Genomic DNA, 22,121 nt, shown 5'->3' with positions numbered 1-22,121 from the left:
GAGTTTCTTCAACGGGAAGCCGCATTGCAACGCGATGTGTCTCGGAGTCTTGCTATTTGTTTGCAGATAAAAGGAAGCCATAGCTTCCTCAGGGTTTTTTTGGCTCGAGTATGTAGCGTAATGACGGCCATGTGTAAAAAAAGAATGGGATGAAAATAGTATGACGGTGTGAAGGCTGCAGAAGTGCATCGATGCCCGTGGCCGGTGGAGGTGCCGCAGCTTCGCCTTTGCCAAGACGCAAGCCTCGCGGCAAAATGTCTTATCCTAAAAGGATGAACCAAATTACTAGAGCTGTGAGATTACGACGACTGGGGCCGTCTTGTATACAACTCAATCTTGTTGGACATGGCAGCGGGCGCCGGGTCATGTCGCAGCACATCCGGCTCAGTGATCCGCCAGACAGTATAACACGCCTTCAAGAGCGGTTGAATGAGTCTGAGCATCGCCGAAGTTGGTCCATTTTGTTTAAAAACAACAAGACTGGCCTGCCGCTTTAAATTGCCTCTCGCCAGGCGCATGCTTTCACAAGGTGAAGCTTCATCCCAGGTTGGTGCTGACACGGCCATTTGTGATTTTACCAAAGAAAGAGAGGAATACAAAGAACAGCTTTCGCCGTTGAACTTGCAATCCCCGCTCCTCAACTCTCAGTCCGTCGTGGCCGTCCAATTGGTCAATTGTCGCTTCAACGAGACCTTGGAGCCATTATGAAGACCTTCCTCGCGGTTGTGGCAGCCTTTGTCACCGGGGCGATATCTCTCAATGTGGATGTGGACCTGTTCCTACTCGGAGATATCGAGGTTGAGGTTGGCATTGGAAGGCACATGGCGAAGGAGTGTCCAACATGCTGCACAGGGACCCTAATAGAGACTACCATCAGGGAGACTCACTAGTAAGGGCAGACGTAACGATGATGTTTTGTATCCTTTTACTGATCTGAGAACAGCTCCACCAAAACAGAGATTGTGCGAGCATCACAACGTCGCAAATGCCGAGGTTGGCTAACAATGATTGCAGATCTACACAACCGCCACGGAGCGCGATGTATCTACTAAGTTTGTAACTCAGACAGCCGTGTCTACATTCACCACCGTTAGTATCACGAGAACCTTTTAATTCTCAACCTACTAATATTACGTGTTATAGTCCTACCCCGTCACAGTCACCAGCCTGGTCAAGTATGCTGGCCTCAGTTCCTCTCTCTGACCAGCACGAGCATTAGCTAACCGTCAACAGCTGCACAAAGAAGCCGCCCGCGTCGACCACTGCCATGACAAAACGCACCCATCCCACGCCAGAACCGCCCGCTGAATGCGATACGGTCACAACTACCGAATGGAGGACAGAAACGTCCACAAAGACGGTTCTGGTTCCCACCGTATCCGTTGTGCCAACCACAGTGACAGACGTTAGGACCGTCACCCATGAGCGGACCACGTCCATCACCCAATGGATGCCGACGACTTACACGGCGACTGTTACGCGCACATCTTGGTACCCCGTGACCGTGACGTCGCCTCATAATGTGACTGTGACGTCGACGTCGACGACGACGGAAACCGTGGTCATGACTATCACGACTAGCTACCCCGTCACCTCCTACTGGACAGTCACCAAGGAAGGTCCTACGGTTACGGTCCCTGGTCCTACCGTTACGGCCACGAGGCCAATAACAAGAGTCACGGACTGCCCTGCACCGACCGGGTCGCATGTGCCGCTTGATCCGGACTCGGACCTCACCTTTGGATGCAAGCCCGGCACCGTCTGTTCGCCGCCCATGCCAGCTGACTGCAACATGTGGCCGGGTCCGCCGCAGGACGACTTTGTGTGCGGCGCGGGCCAGTGCATCCCCTCGCCGCCCTTCACCCCCGTCCACTGGAAGGAGAACGAGACGAGCTACTACCCGCCGCCCCGCGGATTTTTCAATCTCGACCCGGGCAGCTTTGGCCTCACCAACGCCGTGTTCGAGGACCGCAGGCCCGTCGACTTTTACAGCAAGAAGGCGTACGCGGCGCCGTCTCACTGTTTTGACGAGTGCAACAACGCCTACATTGCCGCCGAAGCCGAAGGCAAGACCGACGCCCTCTGTCGGCCCCGGTCCTCCTTCATGCTCAGCTTGGAGCTGTGCAAGCGATGCGTCAGAGTGGGCACGGGCGTCGAGGTTGGGCTCGAAACCTTTGGTCCATCGTTTACGCAGTTTGTCAACTTTTGCAACGGCAGCCGCTCGGAGCCAACACGGACGGCCGCTCCCGTCCCGTCGGGGCCGGCGAGCAGCCCGCCAACCGGCCCGGATTCGGGGCTGGCCCCGCAGCCGCATCGGACGACCGTCAAGGTGACTGCGAGCTCGGGAGGCTTTGAGCTCCCCACGAGTAGTGCTGCGGATACGCCCCTCCCGCAGACTCGCCCGGGAACGACGACGCGAAGCCAGCCTCCGGCCACGTCTGGGGCGGTCACAGCTGCGGAGCCCAACGCTCCGGAGGCCACTGCTTCGGAGCCCAGCGCTCCAGAGGACACTGCTTCGGAGCCCGCCCCCAAGGGCAAGACCGTCAGTGGTTCGTCGGCGGCTCAGATGAGTCGTACGGGCAGCACCGGATCCGGTCCCAGCGACGTGGAAATCTCCAGCGCCTCCAATACTGTCTCGGGTACATCGGCGACTTCTTCGCCTCGCGCTACGCCCGCCATAATTGTCACTGGCGGCGGCAGCCGCTTCGGCCGAGGCACGATCCCGGCGTTGGTTGTAGCCGTGTTTGCTTGTATTCTTATCTAGCTTTTCTGTGAAATGGAAACATATGACTAATGAGGAGGAGGAGCATTGCAATGCCTGCTGAGAATTCTGGGCGGGCTTAGAATGATGTCACCGATACCGAATAATGATACCGCTAGGATTTACCCTCAATACCAATGATACTACTTGACTATTACATATGATAGTTCCCTTGGACTAGATATGCGAATAACGACTTGGCACAGAAGCAGTCACCGGACGTATAAATTGAAGCGAAAAAAAAAAAAAGAGTCCAATCTTGTATAGAGGCCGTTATTCTGATAATACTCGAGTACAACGAGAGCACAGCATAAGCAAATTCCTCGCATCAACAAAGATATGAATAAAAGTACATCATGTAAAATAAAACCCTCCTATCCTTTGGAATAAAAGTCACCATGAAGATTATTTTTGCATTTTTCTTCTCATTTGATTTTCGCAGAAATGTTCCGTCATAACAAAATGATTCGCATCCCATACTCGCAAGCAAAAGTCGGATGTCTCAACGCCGTTGAAAGTGGAAAGGTAGAGAGGGAAGGGGGAAGGGAGGGGGGCATTAACAGCTTTGTTTCTTGATAAAAGAAATCCCCGTTGAAAACAAAAAAAGCCCTCAAAAGTACTGAATACTCTGAAAGAGAAATCGTATTCAGGCCCGCGCTGGGCGTAGGCGTCTGGCACGTATTACCGACCCTGCGCTGCCCTCGAAACTTGCGGTTTCGGCCATTTTGTTGTTAGGCGCTGAGGGACAAGGTACGCCAGAGGTAAGAGAACGGTCCAATTGTAAAACCGCCAAGCATTGTAGTGTAGAAGAAGACGCCGCTTGTGCAGGAGGAAGTCAAGAAAGAAAAAAGCCGATCAATACTTTTTTTTATCGATTTTGTATCGCGCATAAAAAAAACCCGTGGGTTGATTATGCAAAACGGCCGAGGGCCAAAAGAGGATGTGAAAACAAGATCGAAAAAGAGGTTGAAAAAAGAAATTAGAAAAAAGGTAAACAAGATTGAAAGCCGAACCGGAATGAACCCTTTTTTTTTGCGTTTTTTTTTTGTTTGTTTTCTTGCATGTGTCCTGAAATAGATGAAATCGCGTCGAGAGTTTCTGGAGGTGGAAGAATAAAAGGAGCTTTTGTTGACTTGCAAAAACCAAAACAAGGCTGAAAGGAGAAACAAACTTATGCGATGAGGTTCCACGACACCCAAGCTTGCCCCCATCATCCAAAGATGAGAGGATGGGCTGGGTGCGCTTCTCCTCGTTGGAGAAAGAAAGGAAATCATCCGACAATGGACGAAGTGACGAGGGCAATTATATACTTTTTTTTTCTTGCTCCCTTCCCCCCTTCTGCAGTTGGCCAAAAGAGACCAGCCAGTCGTCATCAACGTCCAGCACACCTTTACGACGAGACCCTGATGCACTTTCGTCACAAGGAGACCCCCGCTTCTTACTCCAACCCATCCCATCACAATACGGGGAAGGACTCGAGCCATACAGAGAGGGAGGAGGGCTTACACGATTGAGAAAACAGCACACACACACACACCCATCCATCTCGCAGGCCCGTGTCCAAAACTAGCCTGATGTTAGCTTCAATATATCGGCAGACGTCTCCGTGGTCAAGGGGACCGCAACTGCCGAGCTGGAATGAGAAAGAAGGTCTCGGAGGGGAGGGGGGGGAGAGGGGACAGAACGGGATCATCCCAGACTCCCCTCCCTCAGGCGCGGCGAATGGGGTCCCGTCTCCGTCCACCACTACGAATTCAAACGGCTCAGAGTTTGCCTCCAAATGGCGTTGTGTGCGCCGCTGGCGCGTTGGCTGGGTGGCCGGGAATGCGGATGATGAAATTCATTGGCAGACATGCCCCCTTCATGTGTAATCACGGAGTAAATGAGAGGAAAATTCTGGAAAACGATTCGAATAGCTTCAATGCCAAGATACATTGCAAATCTACCATGTACTCGAGAGACTTATTTTCAACATTTATCTTATAATTTCAAACTCGAGCAAGTTGATTGGTTCTTCATCGCCGGATCCCAATCCGCGCCACCACATCCTCCAAGTATGTGGGAAACATCCTAGATAATGGTCAGCTGTCCAATTTCTGGGGCTGGCGCCGCTCGTCCTCTCTTGATTTCATTCTCCTCCATCTGTGCTAAACACCTTTGACACCCTCTTTTTTTTTTTTTTTTTTTTTTTTTCTGTCTTGTCTCCTCCCCCGCAGAGCCCCGTTCTCATCATTTACTTGGCAACCCACGTCCGAGACCAAGCTTTCCATCTGCGCTAGTTCGTTTCCAAGCTGAAGCACACTGTTGACTGTGACTGGCAGATGGCAGTCTGGCACGACTGGTAGACCCCAAAGATCGCCGCCCAGTCATGTACAGCCCGTTCCAGAAACGATGGACCCTTGTTAGTAAGAATGTCGATTGTCTGGAACCCTCCGCCGCGTGACTTCATCTCGCAAGTGTTGTATCAGGAGCTTGGCGCGCACCTTGGCTTGGGTTACGAGGTCCTTTTGCCTTGATCGGCGTTCGGCTCAAAGAATGATAATCAATGTGCGAAGCGTCTTCCAATAATACTGGCCGCGTCGCCCAGTAGCTGTGCCGCTTCCATGCCGCCTCCATCAAATCGGGCACGCGACGCAAGCCCAAAGGCAAGCCACGACGTGGCTAGCATTACGTTATTACCTACCAATGTCTCTGCACAGTTACATCACACCCAGTCAAAGACAACCACTAATAGTCTTGGGCCCAAAAAGCAATCATGTATTCTCACTTATCAAAATATCCTGTACGCCAGCCTTGTAAATGCAGTGCCCATCCCGACAATCCAAAATGGCACACAATCTCCCAGTGTGCAAACCCATATCCGCTGAGCCAATGCCTGAGAAAAACAAACGCTACCCAAATACCCAGCCGTCATAATGCACGCGTTTACTCGACGGCCAGGCCCTCCAGCACGTTCATGGCTCTTGTACCCTCGCTCTCAAACAAGCTAACCATACGTTCACATTCATGTTTAAGCTGCTTCTCAGCCTCCCCTGCATTGAAATGGATCCACTCTTCCACTGTCATTTGTCTTTCGGGGCTGCTCAACTCCTTGCCTCGCCTGAGCAGGCGTTCCACGCCATTCTCCTTGTCGGTCCCTGCCATTGGTGTGCCGAAGATCGCATCCAGATTGGCCGCTGACCATGGTGTTGTACTCTGCAGCCCCGCAATGACGTTACGCTTCGAGGGCGACGTGCGGGAAGGGGTGGCAGCAAGCGGCGCCAGAGCGATACGCTTCGTTGATGCGCTGGGCCTGGTAGAGGGCGGCTGGTTCTCAGCATCGGACGATTGGGGCGACTGTGATGGTGATAGTGCGGCCTGCTTCGCTGATGGCGCGGGCGAAATTGCGTTACCAGGTGTAGATGGTTGCTCTACCACCGATGTTGCTATCGGTGACGTAGCAGCTTCAATAGGATCTTCTGCAATCTGCATATCATCGTCTGCCGCAAGCAGGTCATCGTCGTTCATCTCTGCTGCGTAGTGTGCCTCGCTCGTCAACTGAGCGTCAGGCCCGGGTGACGGCGTTGGCGAGGGCTCTGGCGATTCCTCGGTCTCATGTGCCAATCCACGCCCATGCTTAAGGGGAGTCTCATCTTGCTCCACGTGGGTGACCATATCAACAGAGTCTTCAGAGGCGACGGATGACTTCCGTTTGCTCGTTCTGCCCCGCGTCTCAGTCATCGAATCAACAGAGTCGGCCTTTTTCAATACAGTATCTGTGCTAATGATGCTCTGATTGTCTTGTTCCTCACTTTCACTCTCGATAGATTGAACGGGCGGAGGAGGTGATGGAGAAGGTGATGGAGAAGGCTGTTTTGCTTTCTTGGGTTTTGTCTGCTTTGAAGCCTTCCGTGTACCCGTTGCTTTGCGACCTTTTTTGGCGACCTTGAGCTCCTTTTCCGGTTCGTCAACCTCCATTTCGTTTTGGAGCGCCTGGAGCTCGCCCTCAACTTCGGCCTCGTCCACTTCGGAAGGCTCGGGGTCCAGCATTCTATAGGCGGCTGACTTCGCCGTTGCCTCATTCTCTGGCTTCGTTTCCGGCTGAGCTGATGGGCGTCGATATTCGTACACAAACTCGTCTTCGGTTAACTGGCGCTCTAGGTCTGCTTCTAACTGTCTCTCAATTTCGTCGTCATCCGGGAACGCTTCTGGCGTGGTACGCAGCGAAGCGATGGACGTGTTTGCTATTGATGCCGATGCAGATGGCTTGCGAGATTTGGACTGCCGCCCGGCCTTGGTCTTGGGGAGAGCAGGGGCAGGGGCTTCGGGCACAGCAGTGTCCTCGGACGCGATAGATGATTCGGCTGCGCTGGCTCGTGTCTTTGTTGCTCGTCTCTTAGTCGCCGGTACACTGGCTGTGCTCATCATGGAATCATCAACCGCCTCGCTGCCTCGCTTCCGGCCACGAGTTGGTTTGGTGGGAGGCGGCTTGATAAGCACTTCGCTCTCGTCCTCGGCATCGTTGGCATCGTCAACAGGGGTGGTCTCCTTCTTGGCCTTCTTTCGACTGCCTTTTGTAGTCTTGGCGGCAGCCTTTTTCGCCCGAGGTTTCTTGCCCTGAGCCATTGACACTGTGGTGAGAACACTGTCTTCTGGTTCGGCTGTTTCGTCAACCGTGATGACCTCGGTTATAGTTGTTGAAACCGACTGCACCGATTGTGTTGACGCCCGGGACACTTTTGATCCTCGAGCCGCCTTACCGCGAGCTGTCTTCTTCGGCGCCGGTTCGGGTTCGCTCGAGAGTGAGAAGAAAGCGCAGTTGGGGGAGCGTTTATAGTGCTCGTCGCTGGCAAGAAAAAAACGGTTAGCATACGCGATAGAGTAAATCCATGCGGACTCGACTTACTAAGGCTTGTCTTCAGGTTCCCAGCCATCCAGTGCCAGTTGGCAATGCATGCATGTTGCCATGTCATCGGATTCGTCGGTGGGTGTGTAGACCCAGCCTGACTGGACAAGCTGGAGAAAGAGCCAGGTCAGCATCATACAGTGTGCCTTCTATTTTGGATGGAAGCCTCCTACCTGCTTGGTCTTGCACTGCCATCCCTTCTTGCCTTCATGTGGCCACCTGGTACCGAAGGTAGCTTCTCTCGCCTCTACCATGATTGACAGCGTTGGGTCCTGCTTGGAATATTCCTCGATCTCGGCTTCGATGGCAGAAACGATGGCCCAGCCACAGTGTGAAGCATGCGTTAGATGTTCCACTAGGGGATCATCACCTGCCTCCCAGCCATCAAGGCCCTTTTGGCAGAGAAAACATGTGCAGTTGTCGGGATTTTCGGGGCTCGGGTTGAAATAGAACCCTGCTTTTGCAAGCTGGAGCGATTGTGTTAGCTGATCAAGTCACATCAGCGAATTCTACTGCCGGCTACGTACGCTTGCAGGTGTAATTTGCTTGTGCGGCCAATTCAATGGCTTCGCGCCGCGCCCAGCCGTAGAGCCGCGTTTCTTCGTGGTTTTGCGAAAAGACGCGAGGCGCGCGTCGTATGTGAAGTATTTTTCCATATCTACCCTTGTGTCCAGGGTCTATTGTGAACTTATTGATGTGAGAGAGCAAGCGTGCAAAGGAGTCGCGGCCGGAGTATTGCACGATGACGGTGCGACAGGTGCGTCCGTCGCAAGTTGTCGAGAACAAGATGTGGTGATTGCTACAGACACCGGCTTGCCATGTCCCTGGTCAAGAGTCGCCGGCGTATGGATAAGAAGAAGATGCAAAAATAAAAATTTCCAACGCAAAATACGTAAGCACGTAAAAGAATTGAGCGCCGTTGAAGCTTGTTGGTATTGCCGGTGTTGCTGGTGGTAGCTTCTCGTCTCCCTTGGTACCGCGTTTGTTTACTTTGCACTAGAGTGGGGCGGCCCGAGCCATAACAGCGGCCTTGACAGCGAGGCTGGCACTGAACACGGAAACAGGCTACCGGCAGATATATGTAAAATGGCACTCATTTTTATCTCATCAATTCATGGTTGTTCTTTTAATTCAGCAGGCGAATTTCGCAGACTGTCCAGTTACTCTCAAGCATAATCGCCGTTGCACAATGCGCTACTGTCGAGACGCGTGCGGCAGATGCTCACAACACTGATGGCATCGGCCCTAGGTTGAAGTAACTCGCTAATTACCATGCATACCTTAGTAAGTAGGTAGGTATAATATGAAGGCCTCTGACTACAGCTTTCCAGCAGCCTTTAGGGCCTTGTCACCGTCCACCAGGACACACCAGCCGTCGTGACCGCGACCGCCGTCTCCGTAGACGACAGCCTCAAACGTCCCCTCGGCCAAGGCAAACTTGAGCACTTCGTCATCCCAGGTACCCGGCTGCAGCCAGATGGACGGGATACCTGCCGTTTTGGCCTCCTTGAGAACCCCAATGGTGATGGCAGGGTGCGTGATGATGGACACGGCCGTCTCCTTGGGGTTGGCCAAGGCTGAGACGTTGGGCACAGTAGTGTGCTCGCTGCCGTTGACCGTCACGGTCGGCGAGGCAGGGTTAATGGGGGTGACTTGCAGCGAGCGGTCCAGATACCACGCATGCACTTTGACATGAGAGATCAGCCTACATCCCGGAGGGCGATGCTGCCTCGCGGGGACGACGACTCACCTTTGTGACCAAACTTGGCCGGGTTGGAGCTGGCGCCGACGACGGCAAACGACGGCGCAGTGAAGAACTTGCGTGCGGTAGCTTCGGTTGCCATTTTGATTGCAAAAATGATGGCGTTTTGTCTCTTTGGCGAGACTTGCAAATCTAGTATCAATGGTTTGTCTGAAGCAGGATGTATGGTCGTCCGAACGGCAATGGGCGTGCTCCGAGGCACGGCTATACTTTTGGCGGGGTGATCCGGCGTAGACGCAACCAGGCCTGCCCCGCCTCCCAGCTCATCAACTTGATGGCGCAACTTTGGCGGCGAATTCGCCCTAGCCAATACTTTGCAGAATACTTTGCAGGCTGACACGTTTGCCTCTGTCTTTTACGAGGAATTTTGCAGAATCTTGAACCGTTTCAATCTTGAGCAGCTAGACAAACTTTTGATCAATCTCGACATCTTTCTCTCGACGGATCTGGCCAGCGTAGGGCCAGCTTTGGACTAATGAACAATAGTTGACCTCCAGCGGCCACTGACAGGACGTGTATTCTTTGAAATAGTTCTAAAGTGCACACTTCATCTTGCAGTGTCTGTATCAGTACAACGAGCTGGGTATATGAGTTTGGGTGTGCAGAACGCAGAATCCACCTCGAGAGGTTGAGCTAGCAGCTGTTCATGCCGCTATAGAGTCAAACGATGGTAATGGCAGTAGAAGTTTTGTGTCATTCGCCGTCCAATGTGCGTGGAAACATGTAATCATCCCTTGGATGTGCTGCGGATATTGTCATGTCGATAGCTGGGTCACATGGCTAGCAAACATGAATTAGGAAAGCCAATAACTCCCTGCCAGATGAGACTGCCAGATGAGACTGCCAGATGAGACTGCCAGATGAGACTGCCAGATGAGACTGCCAGATGAGATTATCGACATGCATGGCGAATCACTCTCTTCGGCATGGAAGTGGTGAATACTGTACAAGGGAATCGCACCATTCTACAGTGTGCAAATACTACACTTTTCCCGCCGCCACATTCCAACTCGAAGCAGTTAGCACTCACTTGCAAGGCAGCCAACAACAACAGTCTCGCCACGGGATAGAACACCCATATAGCACGAATGGCTGAATTATCGACCCCCCCCCCCTAAGCAACTTCTATATCACTAATGAATCTAATAACCAATAATTGACTGTATGTATAACTTTATCAAATGACGTGACTCCATCCATTCCTCCAAAGTGCCTCGGCTACCCTGCACCATCAGCATGATGTCCGACCAACGCTAGCATCGGCCGAGTCGGCATTTAGCTCGGAGTGGCAACCAATGGGACAGAATATAAAAGTCATCGGCTGAACAGCTCGGGATGGAATTGGTTTGGCCGTTTCTCAGTTGAAAAAGAAAGACGACCAGAATATAATGTCATTGTTTGCGTGAGTCATTGTGCTCTCAGTAGGGACAGACATCGCGCTGACCAACAACAGAAAGAAGGGCTTCTCAGCTGCGAGCTATGCTGCAAGCCGACCTTCATATCCTGCTAGCTTATTCAAAACAGTGCTCAGCTATCACAATGCGCAAAGTTCTGGTGGTACATTACTAGATTTGGGCTGCGGTCATGGACTGATTTCTCGGGAGTTGAGCCCCCATTTCGCCAAAACTATTGCCACAGACCCAAGCCCGGCCATGGTCAGGCAGGCCAAGAGCATGACGAATGATGATAAGATTGAGGTTCGACAAGCCCAGGCCGAAGACTTGTCCTTTCTGCAGGACCGGTCCGTCGACCTCGTAGTCTCGGGTCAGGCCGCGCATTGGTTCGACTACAGCAAGGCCTGGCCCGAGATTGCTCGCGTAGTCAAGTCGGGAGGCTCGGTGGCATTTTGGGGTTACAAGGATAATGTGCTACTGGGCTACCCCAAGGCCAGCGTGATTTTCGACAAGTTCAGCTACGGCACGGACAATGTCGTGCCAGGCATCGAGGGCATGGGCCGCTACTGGGAGCAGCCAGGCCGAAACATGGTCCGCAAGCTGCTCGCAGAGGTCGTCCCACCGTCAGAGCAATGGGAACAGGTGCAGCGCATTCAGTACGATGTCGATGCTGAGGCGACCGAGGCAGATATTGCCGATGCGTGGATGGTCCAGGAGACAACCCTAGGTGGGTTCGAAAGCTACGTGCGGACGGCAAGCAGCTACGTCGGCTGGAAAGCGGCGCACCCAGAGCGGAAGAGCCGTGCAGAAGGAGGAGACGGAGATATTGTTGACATGCTCATGGACGAGATTGTTGCGTCGGAAGCCGCATGGAAGGAGATGGGAGGGAATTGGCGAGACGCAAAGGTCAAGACGGTCTGGGGTTCGTATGTCCTTATGGCAAAGCGGACATGACCGAGGGTACGGAGTAGAGCAGGGCGCGCTCGAGGAGGCGTTTCGAACACAGTTGCATTACGCATGTAGACTAGGGTCACTCTCGTTGACAACCAAGGGCTATTAATAGCGACTGTTTTTCCTATAACAGGCGTAATAAGGCGGCATTTTCTGTGCTTATGTACATCAGCAGAAGTCAGTGACCTGGGAATTGGGATTGACACTGGTAGGTTCGTGATTAGTAGCTCTACGATGAGGTCCAACGTCGGATGTTGGGGACACCACATCACATCCATACCCGGTACACCGCCTGTCGCAACAAGGGAACAGACGACCAATAAGTTACTTGGTCAAGTTACGTACCTACCGCCAACACTCAACACGTATGGTGGGCGGCCAGCTCGGCGGGAAACGCATGAAAATGGATGTTTCTGAGACGCTGAACCCTGTCTCGTGTCTTGTTCAGTGGCCGTTGCCCTGACAAAGACTGGCACCGACAGGGGGAGGAGGGATGGGAGACAAAGAGAGTCGGCGTTGCAGGCTTGGAGCGTGGGGCTGGCGAGGTCTCAGGAGGCGGCCAGCAAGGGGGACCATCCTTTTTAATTGACTGGTGCGGTCTTGCGGTTTTTCTGTTCTTGACAACATAGTATTTTGCAGAGGGCAAGCAGAAATCGCCGTCTCGACAAGTTTCGCATCAAAAGAAGACAACTATATTTGTTTCAATCACGCAAGCTTTTATCTACTACGTCGACCGACCATCCGTTCCGATCTTACAACAGACACACACACACTCAAATCCCCACCGCCCCTGTCCAAAGTCAACAATGGTGAGTTGCCCCAGCACCAGCAGCAGATGTAAACAAATGGGCGACCCCGCGGGCCTCTGGCGCCTCTGATTCGCCAGGACAGCCCGAGAGCGCACGCCCATTCTTTTCTTGGGCTGACGGAGAGCCTTTGCGCCGCGTTTGCTGGAGAGAGTTTGGCATCATTGCAACAAATACAACTCGCGCTGCTTGCCGTCGCCGTTTCCCCCCCTCATCTGTTTAACCGCTTTTTTTTTTCAATCTCTGCTACTTCTTGCATCTCGACGCTTGCGCGCTCAGCAAGCAACCTACCACCATGGCTTCTAACCAGTTCGACTCGCAGGCTTCGACCAACTACAAGGAGGCTTTCGCCCTGTTTGACAAGCGCGGCAACGGCCGCTGCACCGTTGACTCCCTCGGCGATCTGCTGCGCGCCTGCGGCCAGAATCCGACTCTTTCGGAGATTGATGACCTGCAAAAGGGCCTGGGCCCCGAGTGTGAGTAGATGCGCTGCTACGGAATGCTGATGCGGGATTGGGTGGCAATGGGCGCCGTGCTTTTGCTACGGCAATGCCCGGCACCCAGCGCATCAGCACCGATTGTCGAAGCAAACGCTAACGGGGAATCGCAGTCGACTTTGAGTCCTTCCAGCGCGTTCTCAACCGTCCTGGCGGCTTCCGCGACCCTGGCGAGCCCGAGGAGTACTGCCGCGGCTTCCAGGTGTTCGACAAGGACATGACGGGTTTCATCGGTGTCGGTCAGCTCAAGTACATCCTGACGAACTTGGGCGAGAAGATGACGGAGGATGAGGTCGACGAGCTGCTCAAGGCTGTCGATACCAGCTCCGGTCAAGTCAACTACACTGGTATGTTTTGCTCGCTTGCGCGCAGGAGCGTGTTTTGATGGCGTTTGCTAACTCAAGACTACCGTACAGACCTCGTGCGTACGATCCTTGCCAACTAAATGAGCACACTGCTCATGACGAGCCGGATGGCATCAAACAAATGGACCGGCGTTGGTGATTTTTTTCTTACTTGTTTGACTATGGGACATGGTACAGGAAGCAACTTGATTGGGATAATGAAGCAACGATGACGCAATACGGAGAGAGTTTGTTATTGTGTCTTGTCATGTATATTCTTTTGCTAGGTGCTCGGTTCAGCGCCAAATAGACGATAGTTTTGCAACGGCTGTGCTTTATTTCCAACAGTGACATGTATTACGTATTCGAACGAGGCCACCTCGCTCTAGGCGGGACGGGGGCGCCGTCTCGCGGCTTTCTGGAGCCAATACCTGACGGATCCCAGCAAAACTACTCAGTATAGGTAGGGAACCCCATCTCAATATCGGTTCTGCATTTCGACGGGCCAAGCAGCCCATGGAATCCATCATGCAGCGTTTCTCTGTCGTCCTGCATGTTGCCCCTTGCGTGCCGCCCTTATCCGTGCTAGGCGGCGCTGCCTGCGGTACAGTACCCGTGCCTGATACAAGTCAGCTTGGTGTCAGCAAAGTGTCATGGAGCAAACCAGAGGGTCTGTCCAATAACTAGTCCAGCTGCCATAATTTCTATTACATATCAATTATATGCATATTACCTAGGGATTATCTGTTTCGCCAGGCGCGTCAGGCAGGGAATGTCTACGTAAGTAGCTCCGAACCCCTCATCTCCTAAAATCAAGTGCAGCTGGCCGACAAAAAGCAAAGACAACCTGCCCACTGTTTATCTTGCTGCCCCGCAACACCAATATCTCAATCCTCAAACCACCTGCCTGTCTCGTATCATTGCCTCGCCAGCATTGGCCACCAGCTGTCCGTCGTCTCCATTGTCTCCAAACGCCGATTTCGCGCCCATTGTGTACTTGTCCAGTTTTCATTACGAAAGCCAATAAGCCCTCTGCTCCGCTCAATTGCACACAGCTCGTCGACGTGGCTTGACTGCCTCTACACAAATCACCAAAGTAGCAGTCGCCGGCGCTCACCATTCCACCGTCAAAGGCGCGCCGGGCTGAGGAGCGAACCACCACGATCGCCCAAGACCCTCCCCGGCCGAGCGTCCGCGGTGGCGCCACGCCGACAGCACACGCTGCATTAAAGACAACCCGTCTGCTCTTCGTCGCGTGCCTGGTTCTTCTTCTCGCCGTCACACTGGCTCCCTCACGCTACGCAACTCGTCTCGGTTCCCTGGCCCAGCATCTGCGCAAGACGCCATCATTCAGACCCCATATACCGCTCGCTCAGCGCTTCGTCGGCACCATGGCCTCTGAGAAATTTGCGAACCCGCCTCAACGGCCCCCGGTGTTCAACTGGACCCCCGAGCAGATGGGCGCCAGGATCGACGAGATTGTTGCGTCCAAGAGAGCAGTCATCGACCGTGTCGTCGCTTCCACCACTCCCGAGACGGCCACCTTTCAAAACACCATGCAGCCCATGCTTGATGATAACGATGAGACAATTGGCGACAACTACCGCATCTGCTTCCTGCAGAATGTTCACCCTGATGCTGCTGTCCGCGAGGCTTCCCTCAAGGCTGATGGCAAAATCAGGGAGCTAGATATCGAGCTGCGAATGCGCGACGACATCTTCCAACGTGTCAAGGCCATCTACAACAACAAGGCATCGGCCAACCTTGACACTGAATCCGCTACCATCTTGGAAAAGGAGTACACCCAGGATGTCACCAAGGGACTGCTCCTCCCTCCTGGTCCCGACCGCGACCACTTCAAAGAGCAGCAGCTTGAGCTCAGCCGTCTGTGCCTCGAGTCTCAGAACAACCACAACAACGAGACGGGCGGTGTTTGGTTCACTCCGCAGCAGCTCGAGGGCATTCCCAAAGAGGACATTGACGTCGACGAGCTTGAAAAAGGAACTGGGGAGAACGAGGGCAAGGTAAAGGTCAACTTTAAATATACAAGCTCCACTCCCCTCTTCAAGTACGCCAAGCATGAGGCAACTCGTCGCGACTATTTTATTGCCGAGGCCAACAAGGTGAGAAGCTTTTTAGTTGTGTAGGCGCGAGCGCAGGGTCGATGTGGCTAACCCGAGGCTAGGTGAACGAAAATGTTCCCATCTTTCAGAAAATCATCGAGCTGCGAGACGAGACTGCTAGGCTGGCTGGCTATAAAGACCATGCCCACCTCACCATCTCTACCAAGATGGCCAAGGACTCCGACAAGGTCAAGGCATTCCTTGCTGATATCAGAACTCGCGTTGGTGACGGCGGCAAGAAAGAAATCAATGTTCTCCGTGAACTAAAGAAGCAAGACTATGCGGATCGCGGCCTCGACTTTGACGGCGAATTTTACGCCTGGGATACTGGCTACTATTCACGAATTCTCAAGGAAAAGGAATATAGCCTCGACGAGAATGAAGTGGCCGAGTACTTTCCCATGTGGAAGACTTTCACCGGCATGCTCGGTATATTCGAAAAGATCCTCGGCCTCAAGTTTGTCGAGCTGGACGAGGCTGCCAAGGCTCGTCTTAGCCCTACTGGAAACGCCAAGGATATTGTCTGGCATGATGAGGTGGTGGTTATCAGCGTTTGGAACGACGAAGCCTCTGGCGGCGAATTTGTAGGCTATCTCTTTCTTGATCTTCACCCGCGCCCCAACAAGTACGGCCACAACGCCAACTTTAGCCTGGGTCCCGGATATACTAAACCAGACGGGACCCGGCATTATCCGTCAACGTCTCTCGTTTGCAACTTCAGCCGTCCGTCCCAGGGTCGCCCAGCTCTGCTCAAGCACAACGAGGCCATCACCCTCTTCCATGAGCTTGGCCACGGCATTCACGACCTCGTCGCCAAGACCAAAACTTCGTACTGCCACGGCACGGCCGTCATGTGGGACTTTGTCGAGGCACCTTCTCAGATGCTGGAAAACTGGTGCTGGACGCCAGATGTTCTGCGCGAGCTCTCATCTCACTGGGAATCGGGAGAGAAAATTTCCAAGGATCTGATCGACAAGCTCATGAAGACAAAACATCTCAACGAAGCTACGGGGACTTTGTTCCAGATCATTGTTGGAACTTTTGACTTGACTGTTCACAGCCCCGAGTCGCACGAGGCAGCGAAGCAGCTAAATTGCGGTCGCTTGTGGAACCAACTGCGCGGTGAAATTTCCGGCGTCAAGGGACCTGAGGATATCGGATATGGAATGTAAGTCAGGAGAAATACAAAAAAGACTGGCCCGAGACAGAAGATGAGGATTGTGCTAACAGGATGTGATTCACAGGGAGTGGGGTCAGAAACATGCCACCATCGGCCACTTTGTAGGAGGCTACGATGCTGGGTATTATGGCTATCTTTACTCTAAAGTCTTCTCGACTGACATGTTCTACACTGCCTTTAAAGAGGACCCTATGAATGGCGAAGTTGGTCGTCGATATCGCAAGCTGGTGCTAGAGCGTGGTGGTAGCATGGATGAGAATGTGATGCTACATGAGTTCCTTGGCAGGGAGCCTAACCCCGAAAACTTTTACAAAGATCTTGGTCTGGCATAAATGCCATTTATTGCCGAAACTATTTCGAGACACGGGCTCTCGAAGAGCTCAAAACAGAAACAAAACAATAACAAAAAAATACAAGGAAAACTTGAATAGAAGAAGAAAATCTTGCCATACTTGCCGCTGTTGTGGCCTCTTCGTGTCATAGCAAGCGCCTCATGAGGACTTGTTTGTGTTGCAGTGACGTGATTTGCAAGGATACGTACACGGACCTGAACCTGTAATTAAATCAAGAAAATCAAATACTTAGGGGTTTGAGCCGACAACCTGATCCTCTGGTTTCTCTGAGTAGCCCTCATAACCAATCAAGACTTTGTATTGGACATTTGTATCCAAGCGTCCGTGTGAGACTTTTGGCGCAATACTGAGGGCCATCATCCTGGATTTGAGCCGGGATTGTATGAAGAAAACGGCAAGTCAAAAGGCAAAAACAAGAAAATTACGAGAAGCACATTTCTCTTTCCGCGCGAACCAACTGCCATGACCATATTGTTTGCCTGAAGCATCAACTTGTCTGAAGCAGCTAGCTGTTAGAGTTTTTGGGCCCATGCCTGACCCCGCCAAACAAAACCCAGTGGGCAGCGGCTTGTTCCCTGCTGCTCCGTTTTTCAAACATGCCCCGAACGCCATGTCTTATGCGTTGAAGGCTCATGACCATCGCAGAAGCTCCGCATCTTGCCGCCAGCCTGATACGAGCCTTCCCTGGATTTGAGTTCTGATACCTGCGATGCCGCTGTCGAATACTTCCTGCGCGGGCCATGTCGGCTTCGGCAGATGAGGCAAGAAACACAGACGCAAATGCGCATTGCCGCCGCCGTGCAGCATCAAACCCCCTCCAGTTTCCGGAAGACTGGCCGGGTCCGCAACAAGAAAGAGCAACGTGGTGTACGGATTACAAGAAGCGGAGAGAGAGAGAGCAACCGAGGGAGCAGAAGAAAAAAGAGGAAAACCTACGAGTCGAGCGTGGCCAGTTTTCTTGATACTTGCTTGGTTGCTAAACCAAGTAGTGCTGTGCAAACCAGTGTCACCATGCATCCGCGACCAAGAACTTTAAAACTGAGTACTGAGTAATACTCTGCCTGGGCGGGGATAATAATACCAGGTGCGATTGGCTATTCTGCGGCCTGTCGCCTTGCCGAGCAGCTGCAAAAGAAGGGTACAGATAACGTTAATTCGATGCAAGACGACCCTAGACCCCTGCTACTGGTCCCTATCTAGCTCCATTAAGAGTTGACTGCAGCACCCTGCAACGCTCTCCCTTGTTGATGGGCACCTCGATGGCCTCGAACTGAGACTTTTAATCACACCCAGACATGCCAGAGTTGGTCTGCGTACAGATCACAGCCCGGCGCTAGGTAGCCTTGCTCACACAGCGTGCCGTCCAGGGCCCCTAGTCGTTGGGCAGGACGGAAATGCTGCGAACCACAAGCAAGAGGGAGAGGGAATGAAGGCCCAACGTTGAAATGAGCGCAGACCCGACACATACCCGTTCACGCATCTCTGCAAACGCTGTGCAGAAACCGAGCTTCTTCGCAGCGGAAGCATCGGAAACCCCTTACTTTTTGCTGCCGCACCTCTCCAGGCTGCTCCTGCGTCGCGGATGACAGAAAAAAAAGAAAGTGGTGGTGACGCTACTCGCTCAGTATTTGCGCTTTCCTCCAGTGTGCGTCGCATTGCTCCACGAGCTTCCTCTGGTCGATCGAGGCTGGCTGGCTTGAGCCTCCGCAATACGGAGACTAATAGTAAGCCTGGGGTAGAAAAGGCATTTGACAGGTCTCGCGGAGAGGACGACTGTTTGACGGAGTCGGCCGCAACCAAAGTGGTCCAGGAAGACTAGTCGCAATTCTCCAAACACAACCTAGCTAAATGGCATTACGGGTGGCGTCAAATTGGCTGGCCACATCTCCACCTCCGGGGGTGCGCGCACCATTGGTATTCTCTCTGTCCCACGTTCGGCCGTGCCAGAGTCAGCACTGAGCCCAGCGAACGGCCAAGCCCATATCGGGGGGATCGCCCATCCCCCCATGGCCGGACTGGGTGACGGACGGCGCTGTCCCATAGTTATCCCGCGGAACTGGGGCGCAAAGCCCTGCTAGTCTCGAAAATCTGAGTACGGGGTAGAGAGTACTGGGGCGACTGGGTGACAATGGTCTTGAGAGTGAGTAGTTGTTCTTCCGCCTGTGCTGACCTTTCCGCGCCACACCAAACCTCTGTTCCCGACTTCTTTTGCCGGTGGAGCATAAAGAAGAACCATTACCCAGGGTCAGGTTGGTAGTTTCCATGTAAATCATTCCCCATCCCCCTCTTCTGGTTTCGCGCCAGACGTTGTCGCCATCCCCTCTTCCTTTCATTGCTAGAGGTTCCTCAATCTTCTTCGGGGGAAGACGCCTGCTTGCTTGTCTACCGAATTTGTCCCTCAAATTTCGCTGCAGTTGCAGGTGTAGAGCGGCAAATTGTCCTGTTGGACCACCGGCCCTGACAATAAGCTTCTAGCTGAGAGGGCATATCGCCGAGCCTTTCGCCTCCAACCCCCAAATAATCCGGGTCACCCGCGCCGCCACACGCCACCACCCAAAAATAAAAAGCCAATTTCATCATGAGTGACGAGGAGAAGATGGAAAAGCCCAGCAATCTTGAGCATCCAAACGACTCCCGAACAGATGTTAGCCCGGCCGTTAGTGATTCTGGTGCTGGACTGTCCGCCGAAGAGCGTGCCAGGATTGTATGTTTGCCCTCGGTGCCTTGTACCGTCTTCGTGATGACACTCTTGCTTTACGATTGCGCATGAAGACAGCGGAAAACGACAATGCTAACTTACGCGACGTTCCGCAGGAGCGCAAACTACTGTGGAAGCTCGATCTGAAGCTGATGCCATGGGTACGTTGCAACGCCAACACCTTGGCAGCATTCTCGGCTATGCCGTGCACAATGCTAACATGTGGCATCATTAGCTCTCTCTACTGTACCTGATTGCCTTTCTGGACCGTACCAACATCGGCAACGCTAGAATCGCGCACTTGGAGAGAGACATTGGCGTGCATTCCACGTCAAAATACAATGCCACGCTCACAATCTTCTTCGTGTCATACGCCCTCTTCGAGCCCGTTTGTAATGTCTTACTCAAGCGCCTGCGGCCGTCCATCTTTATTCCTATCATTATGTGAGTACTACGCGAGAGCACGTTTACGCCCGCCCGTGCTCGTAGCACATGGCCTCGCTGCATGCGCCCGAGATTTTCTTGGCTAATGACCGACATGCTGTGGACAGGGTACTCTGGGGCGCGACAATGATTGGCATGGGCTTTGTGCGCAACTGGTCGGAGCTGATGGCCGCCCGATGGTTCCTCGGCATGACGGAGTCTGGTTTATTCCCCGGCATCAACTACTATCTGTCTTGCTGGTACAAGCGCAGCGAGTTTGGTGTACGCGCGGCCGTCTTCTTCTCCGCGGCCGCCATTTCCGGCTCTTTCGGCGGTCTGCTGGCTGCAGCCATCCAGAACATGAACGGTCTCGGTGGCCGCCCTGGCTGGTCGTGGATTTTCATCATCGAAGGCGGCATTACGGTCTTGATCGCGCTTGCATCTTTCTTCATGGTGGATGATTTTCCCTCCGAGGCCAAGTTTCTAACGCCCGAGGACCGCGCTCTCGTACTGCGCCGCCTGGAGGAGGATAAGCAGGCATCGGCGCATGAGGAGAACTTCAAGACGAGTTATCTCATTGAAGCTTTAAAGGATTGGAAAACATACTGCGGCATGCTCATTTACATGGGACCTCTTATGCCACTTTACGCTTTCAGTCTTTTCCTACCTACCATCATTCAGGGCATGAACCTGGTTCCCAAGACCGACATCATCAAGAATCAACTTCTCAGTGTTCCCCCATACGTGTTGGCCGCTGTCATGACTGTCGTCATTGGCTTCTGGTCTGACAGAATTCAGAAGCGTGGCATCTTCAACATGGCATGTGCTGCCGTCGGGACAGTTGGCTTCATCATGATGATCAGCACCACCAGACCTGTCGTCCAATATATTGGAACCTTTCTCGGCGCGCTTGGCATCTACCCTTCGGTCTCCCTTACCATTGCATGGGTCGCTAACAACGTAGAGGGTGTTTACAAGCGGGGTGTAGTTCTTGGAATCGTCATTGGCTGGGGCAATCTCAACGGTGTCGTCAGCAGCAACGTCTACTTTGACGGCCCGCGTTTCTTCGCCGGACATGCTACGATCATCGGGTACCTGGTGATTGGCATGTTTGGTGGCAGTTTACTCTTTCATGTGCTGCTCAGTCGCGAGAATAAGAAGCGCTTGGCTGGTGAGCGCGACTTCCTCATCGAAGGCAAGTCCGAGGCGGAGATTGAGGCTCTTGGTGATAACAGACCAGATTTCATCTACACACTCTGAGACATGGCCGTCAGCGATTGCTTGGTTCTGCGTATTCTTTTCCTGACTTTATTAGTACATGATCTTCTGGCTAGAATTAGGAGGACAATTGTTGTGCGATGGCATGCTGTTTCCACTCCATGTGTATAGCAGCTGCACAAAGGTCTTCTTTTTCTTCGATACCATGGATATTCTTGCTAGACTTATTTCTCAGGTTGGCTCTGGACAGAGCTTAGTAAATATGGAAGCCTTGCCACTTCAACCCTTGAGCCCGCGATGCGCCACCATGGACTTGGTGTCGAATGTTGTAATTCGTCTCGCCGTCTCGCTGAATATTACAGAAATAGAGCAGTGACATGGGCTCACTGACTCATTTCCCCCTTTCTCTGTTGACTGAAACTGCTTCCAGAGACTTGGACGAATCAGCTATCATAAAATATACCTCGTGGTCAAAGTGGCCCTGCTCCTCGGAATCAGTGTCGGCAACTCCATGTGCGGCGGGAGTACACCGCCGTCAAGCCAACATAGTCGCAGATCCGGGCCGTGGTCCATTTTTCCTACAAGGATCCTTACGGAAAATTATCTTCCAACACTAGATAGGTAACCCAACACATGAGGGGAAGCATAATTTTGCGATGCAGTACACGTGTCGATCCGCCTTTGCTCGTGTTGTGGGAGGGAGCGGGTGCTGAAGATGTTGGTTCC

The 22,121-nt window shown here is 52.9% G+C and overlaps 7 protein-coding genes across 7 annotated transcripts; 5 read left to right on the top strand and 2 right to left on the bottom strand.

Annotated features, from left to right (window-relative positions):
- Positions 1 to 704: 704 nt before the first annotated feature.
- Positions 705 to 2,764, top strand: V2A60_001882 (uncharacterized protein; the record flags this gene model as incomplete). The annotated part of the gene is made up of 4 exons (XM_083253237.1): positions 705 to 803; positions 1,015 to 1,089; positions 1,144 to 1,175; positions 1,234 to 2,764. 4 exons carry the CDS (start codon positions 705 to 707, stop codon positions 2,762 to 2,764), a joined length of 1,737 nt encoding a protein of 578 aa, XP_083109363.1.
- Positions 2,765 to 5,686: 2,922 nt separating this feature from the next.
- On the bottom strand, positions 5,687 to 8,302 carry V2A60_001881 (baculoviral IAP repeat-containing protein; the record flags this gene model as incomplete). Its single annotated transcript, XM_083253236.1, has 4 exons — positions 5,687 to 7,586; positions 7,647 to 7,756; positions 7,820 to 8,113; positions 8,174 to 8,302. 4 exons carry the CDS (start codon positions 8,300 to 8,302, stop codon positions 5,687 to 5,689), a joined length of 2,433 nt encoding a protein of 810 aa, XP_083109362.1.
- A 661-nt stretch (positions 8,303 to 8,963) lies between these two features.
- On the bottom strand, positions 8,964 to 9,490 carry V2A60_001880 (CoA binding domain-containing protein; the record flags this gene model as incomplete). The annotated part of the gene is made up of 2 exons (XM_083253235.1): positions 8,964 to 9,331; positions 9,397 to 9,490. 2 exons carry the CDS (start codon positions 9,488 to 9,490, stop codon positions 8,964 to 8,966), a joined length of 462 nt encoding a protein of 153 aa, XP_083109361.1.
- Positions 9,491 to 10,796: 1,306 nt separating this feature from the next.
- V2A60_001879 (S-adenosyl-L-methionine-dependent methyltransferase) lies at positions 10,797 to 11,756 on the top strand (the record flags this gene model as incomplete). Its single annotated transcript, XM_083253234.1, has 2 exons — positions 10,797 to 10,810; positions 10,862 to 11,756. 2 exons carry the CDS (start codon positions 10,797 to 10,799, stop codon positions 11,754 to 11,756), a joined length of 909 nt encoding a protein of 302 aa, XP_083109360.1.
- A 1,098-nt stretch (positions 11,757 to 12,854) lies between these two features.
- V2A60_001878 (uncharacterized protein) lies at positions 12,855 to 13,501 on the top strand (the record flags this gene model as incomplete). The annotated part of the gene is made up of 3 exons (XM_083253233.1): positions 12,855 to 13,035; positions 13,170 to 13,403; positions 13,473 to 13,501. 3 exons carry the CDS (start codon positions 12,855 to 12,857, stop codon positions 13,499 to 13,501), a joined length of 444 nt encoding a protein of 147 aa, XP_083109359.1.
- Positions 13,502 to 14,791: 1,290 nt separating this feature from the next.
- Positions 14,792 to 17,035, top strand: V2A60_001877 (metalloendopeptidase; the record flags this gene model as incomplete). The annotated part of the gene is made up of 3 exons (XM_083253232.1): positions 14,792 to 15,523; positions 15,586 to 16,691; positions 16,768 to 17,035. The coding sequence occupies 3 exons, from the start codon at positions 14,792 to 14,794 to the stop codon at positions 17,033 to 17,035; spliced, it is 2,106 nt and encodes a 701-aa protein (XP_083109358.1).
- Positions 17,036 to 19,634: 2,599 nt separating this feature from the next.
- Positions 19,635 to 21,437, top strand: V2A60_001876 (major facilitator superfamily domain-containing protein; the record flags this gene model as incomplete). Its single annotated transcript, XM_083253231.1, has 4 exons — positions 19,635 to 19,760; positions 19,871 to 19,915; positions 19,990 to 20,198; positions 20,306 to 21,437. 4 exons carry the CDS (start codon positions 19,635 to 19,637, stop codon positions 21,435 to 21,437), a joined length of 1,512 nt encoding a protein of 503 aa, XP_083109357.1.
- Positions 21,438 to 22,121: the final 684 nt, after the last annotated feature.

This window comes from Cordyceps javanica, chromosome 1 (genome assembly GCF_051103115.1).
Source record: "Cordyceps javanica chromosome 1, complete sequence".
NCBI classification, from domain to species: Eukaryota; Fungi; Ascomycota; class Sordariomycetes; order Hypocreales; family Cordycipitaceae; genus Cordyceps; species Cordyceps javanica.
The sequence above is the reverse complement of the archived record's forward strand: the minus strand, read 5'-3'. Positions and strand labels throughout refer to the sequence as shown.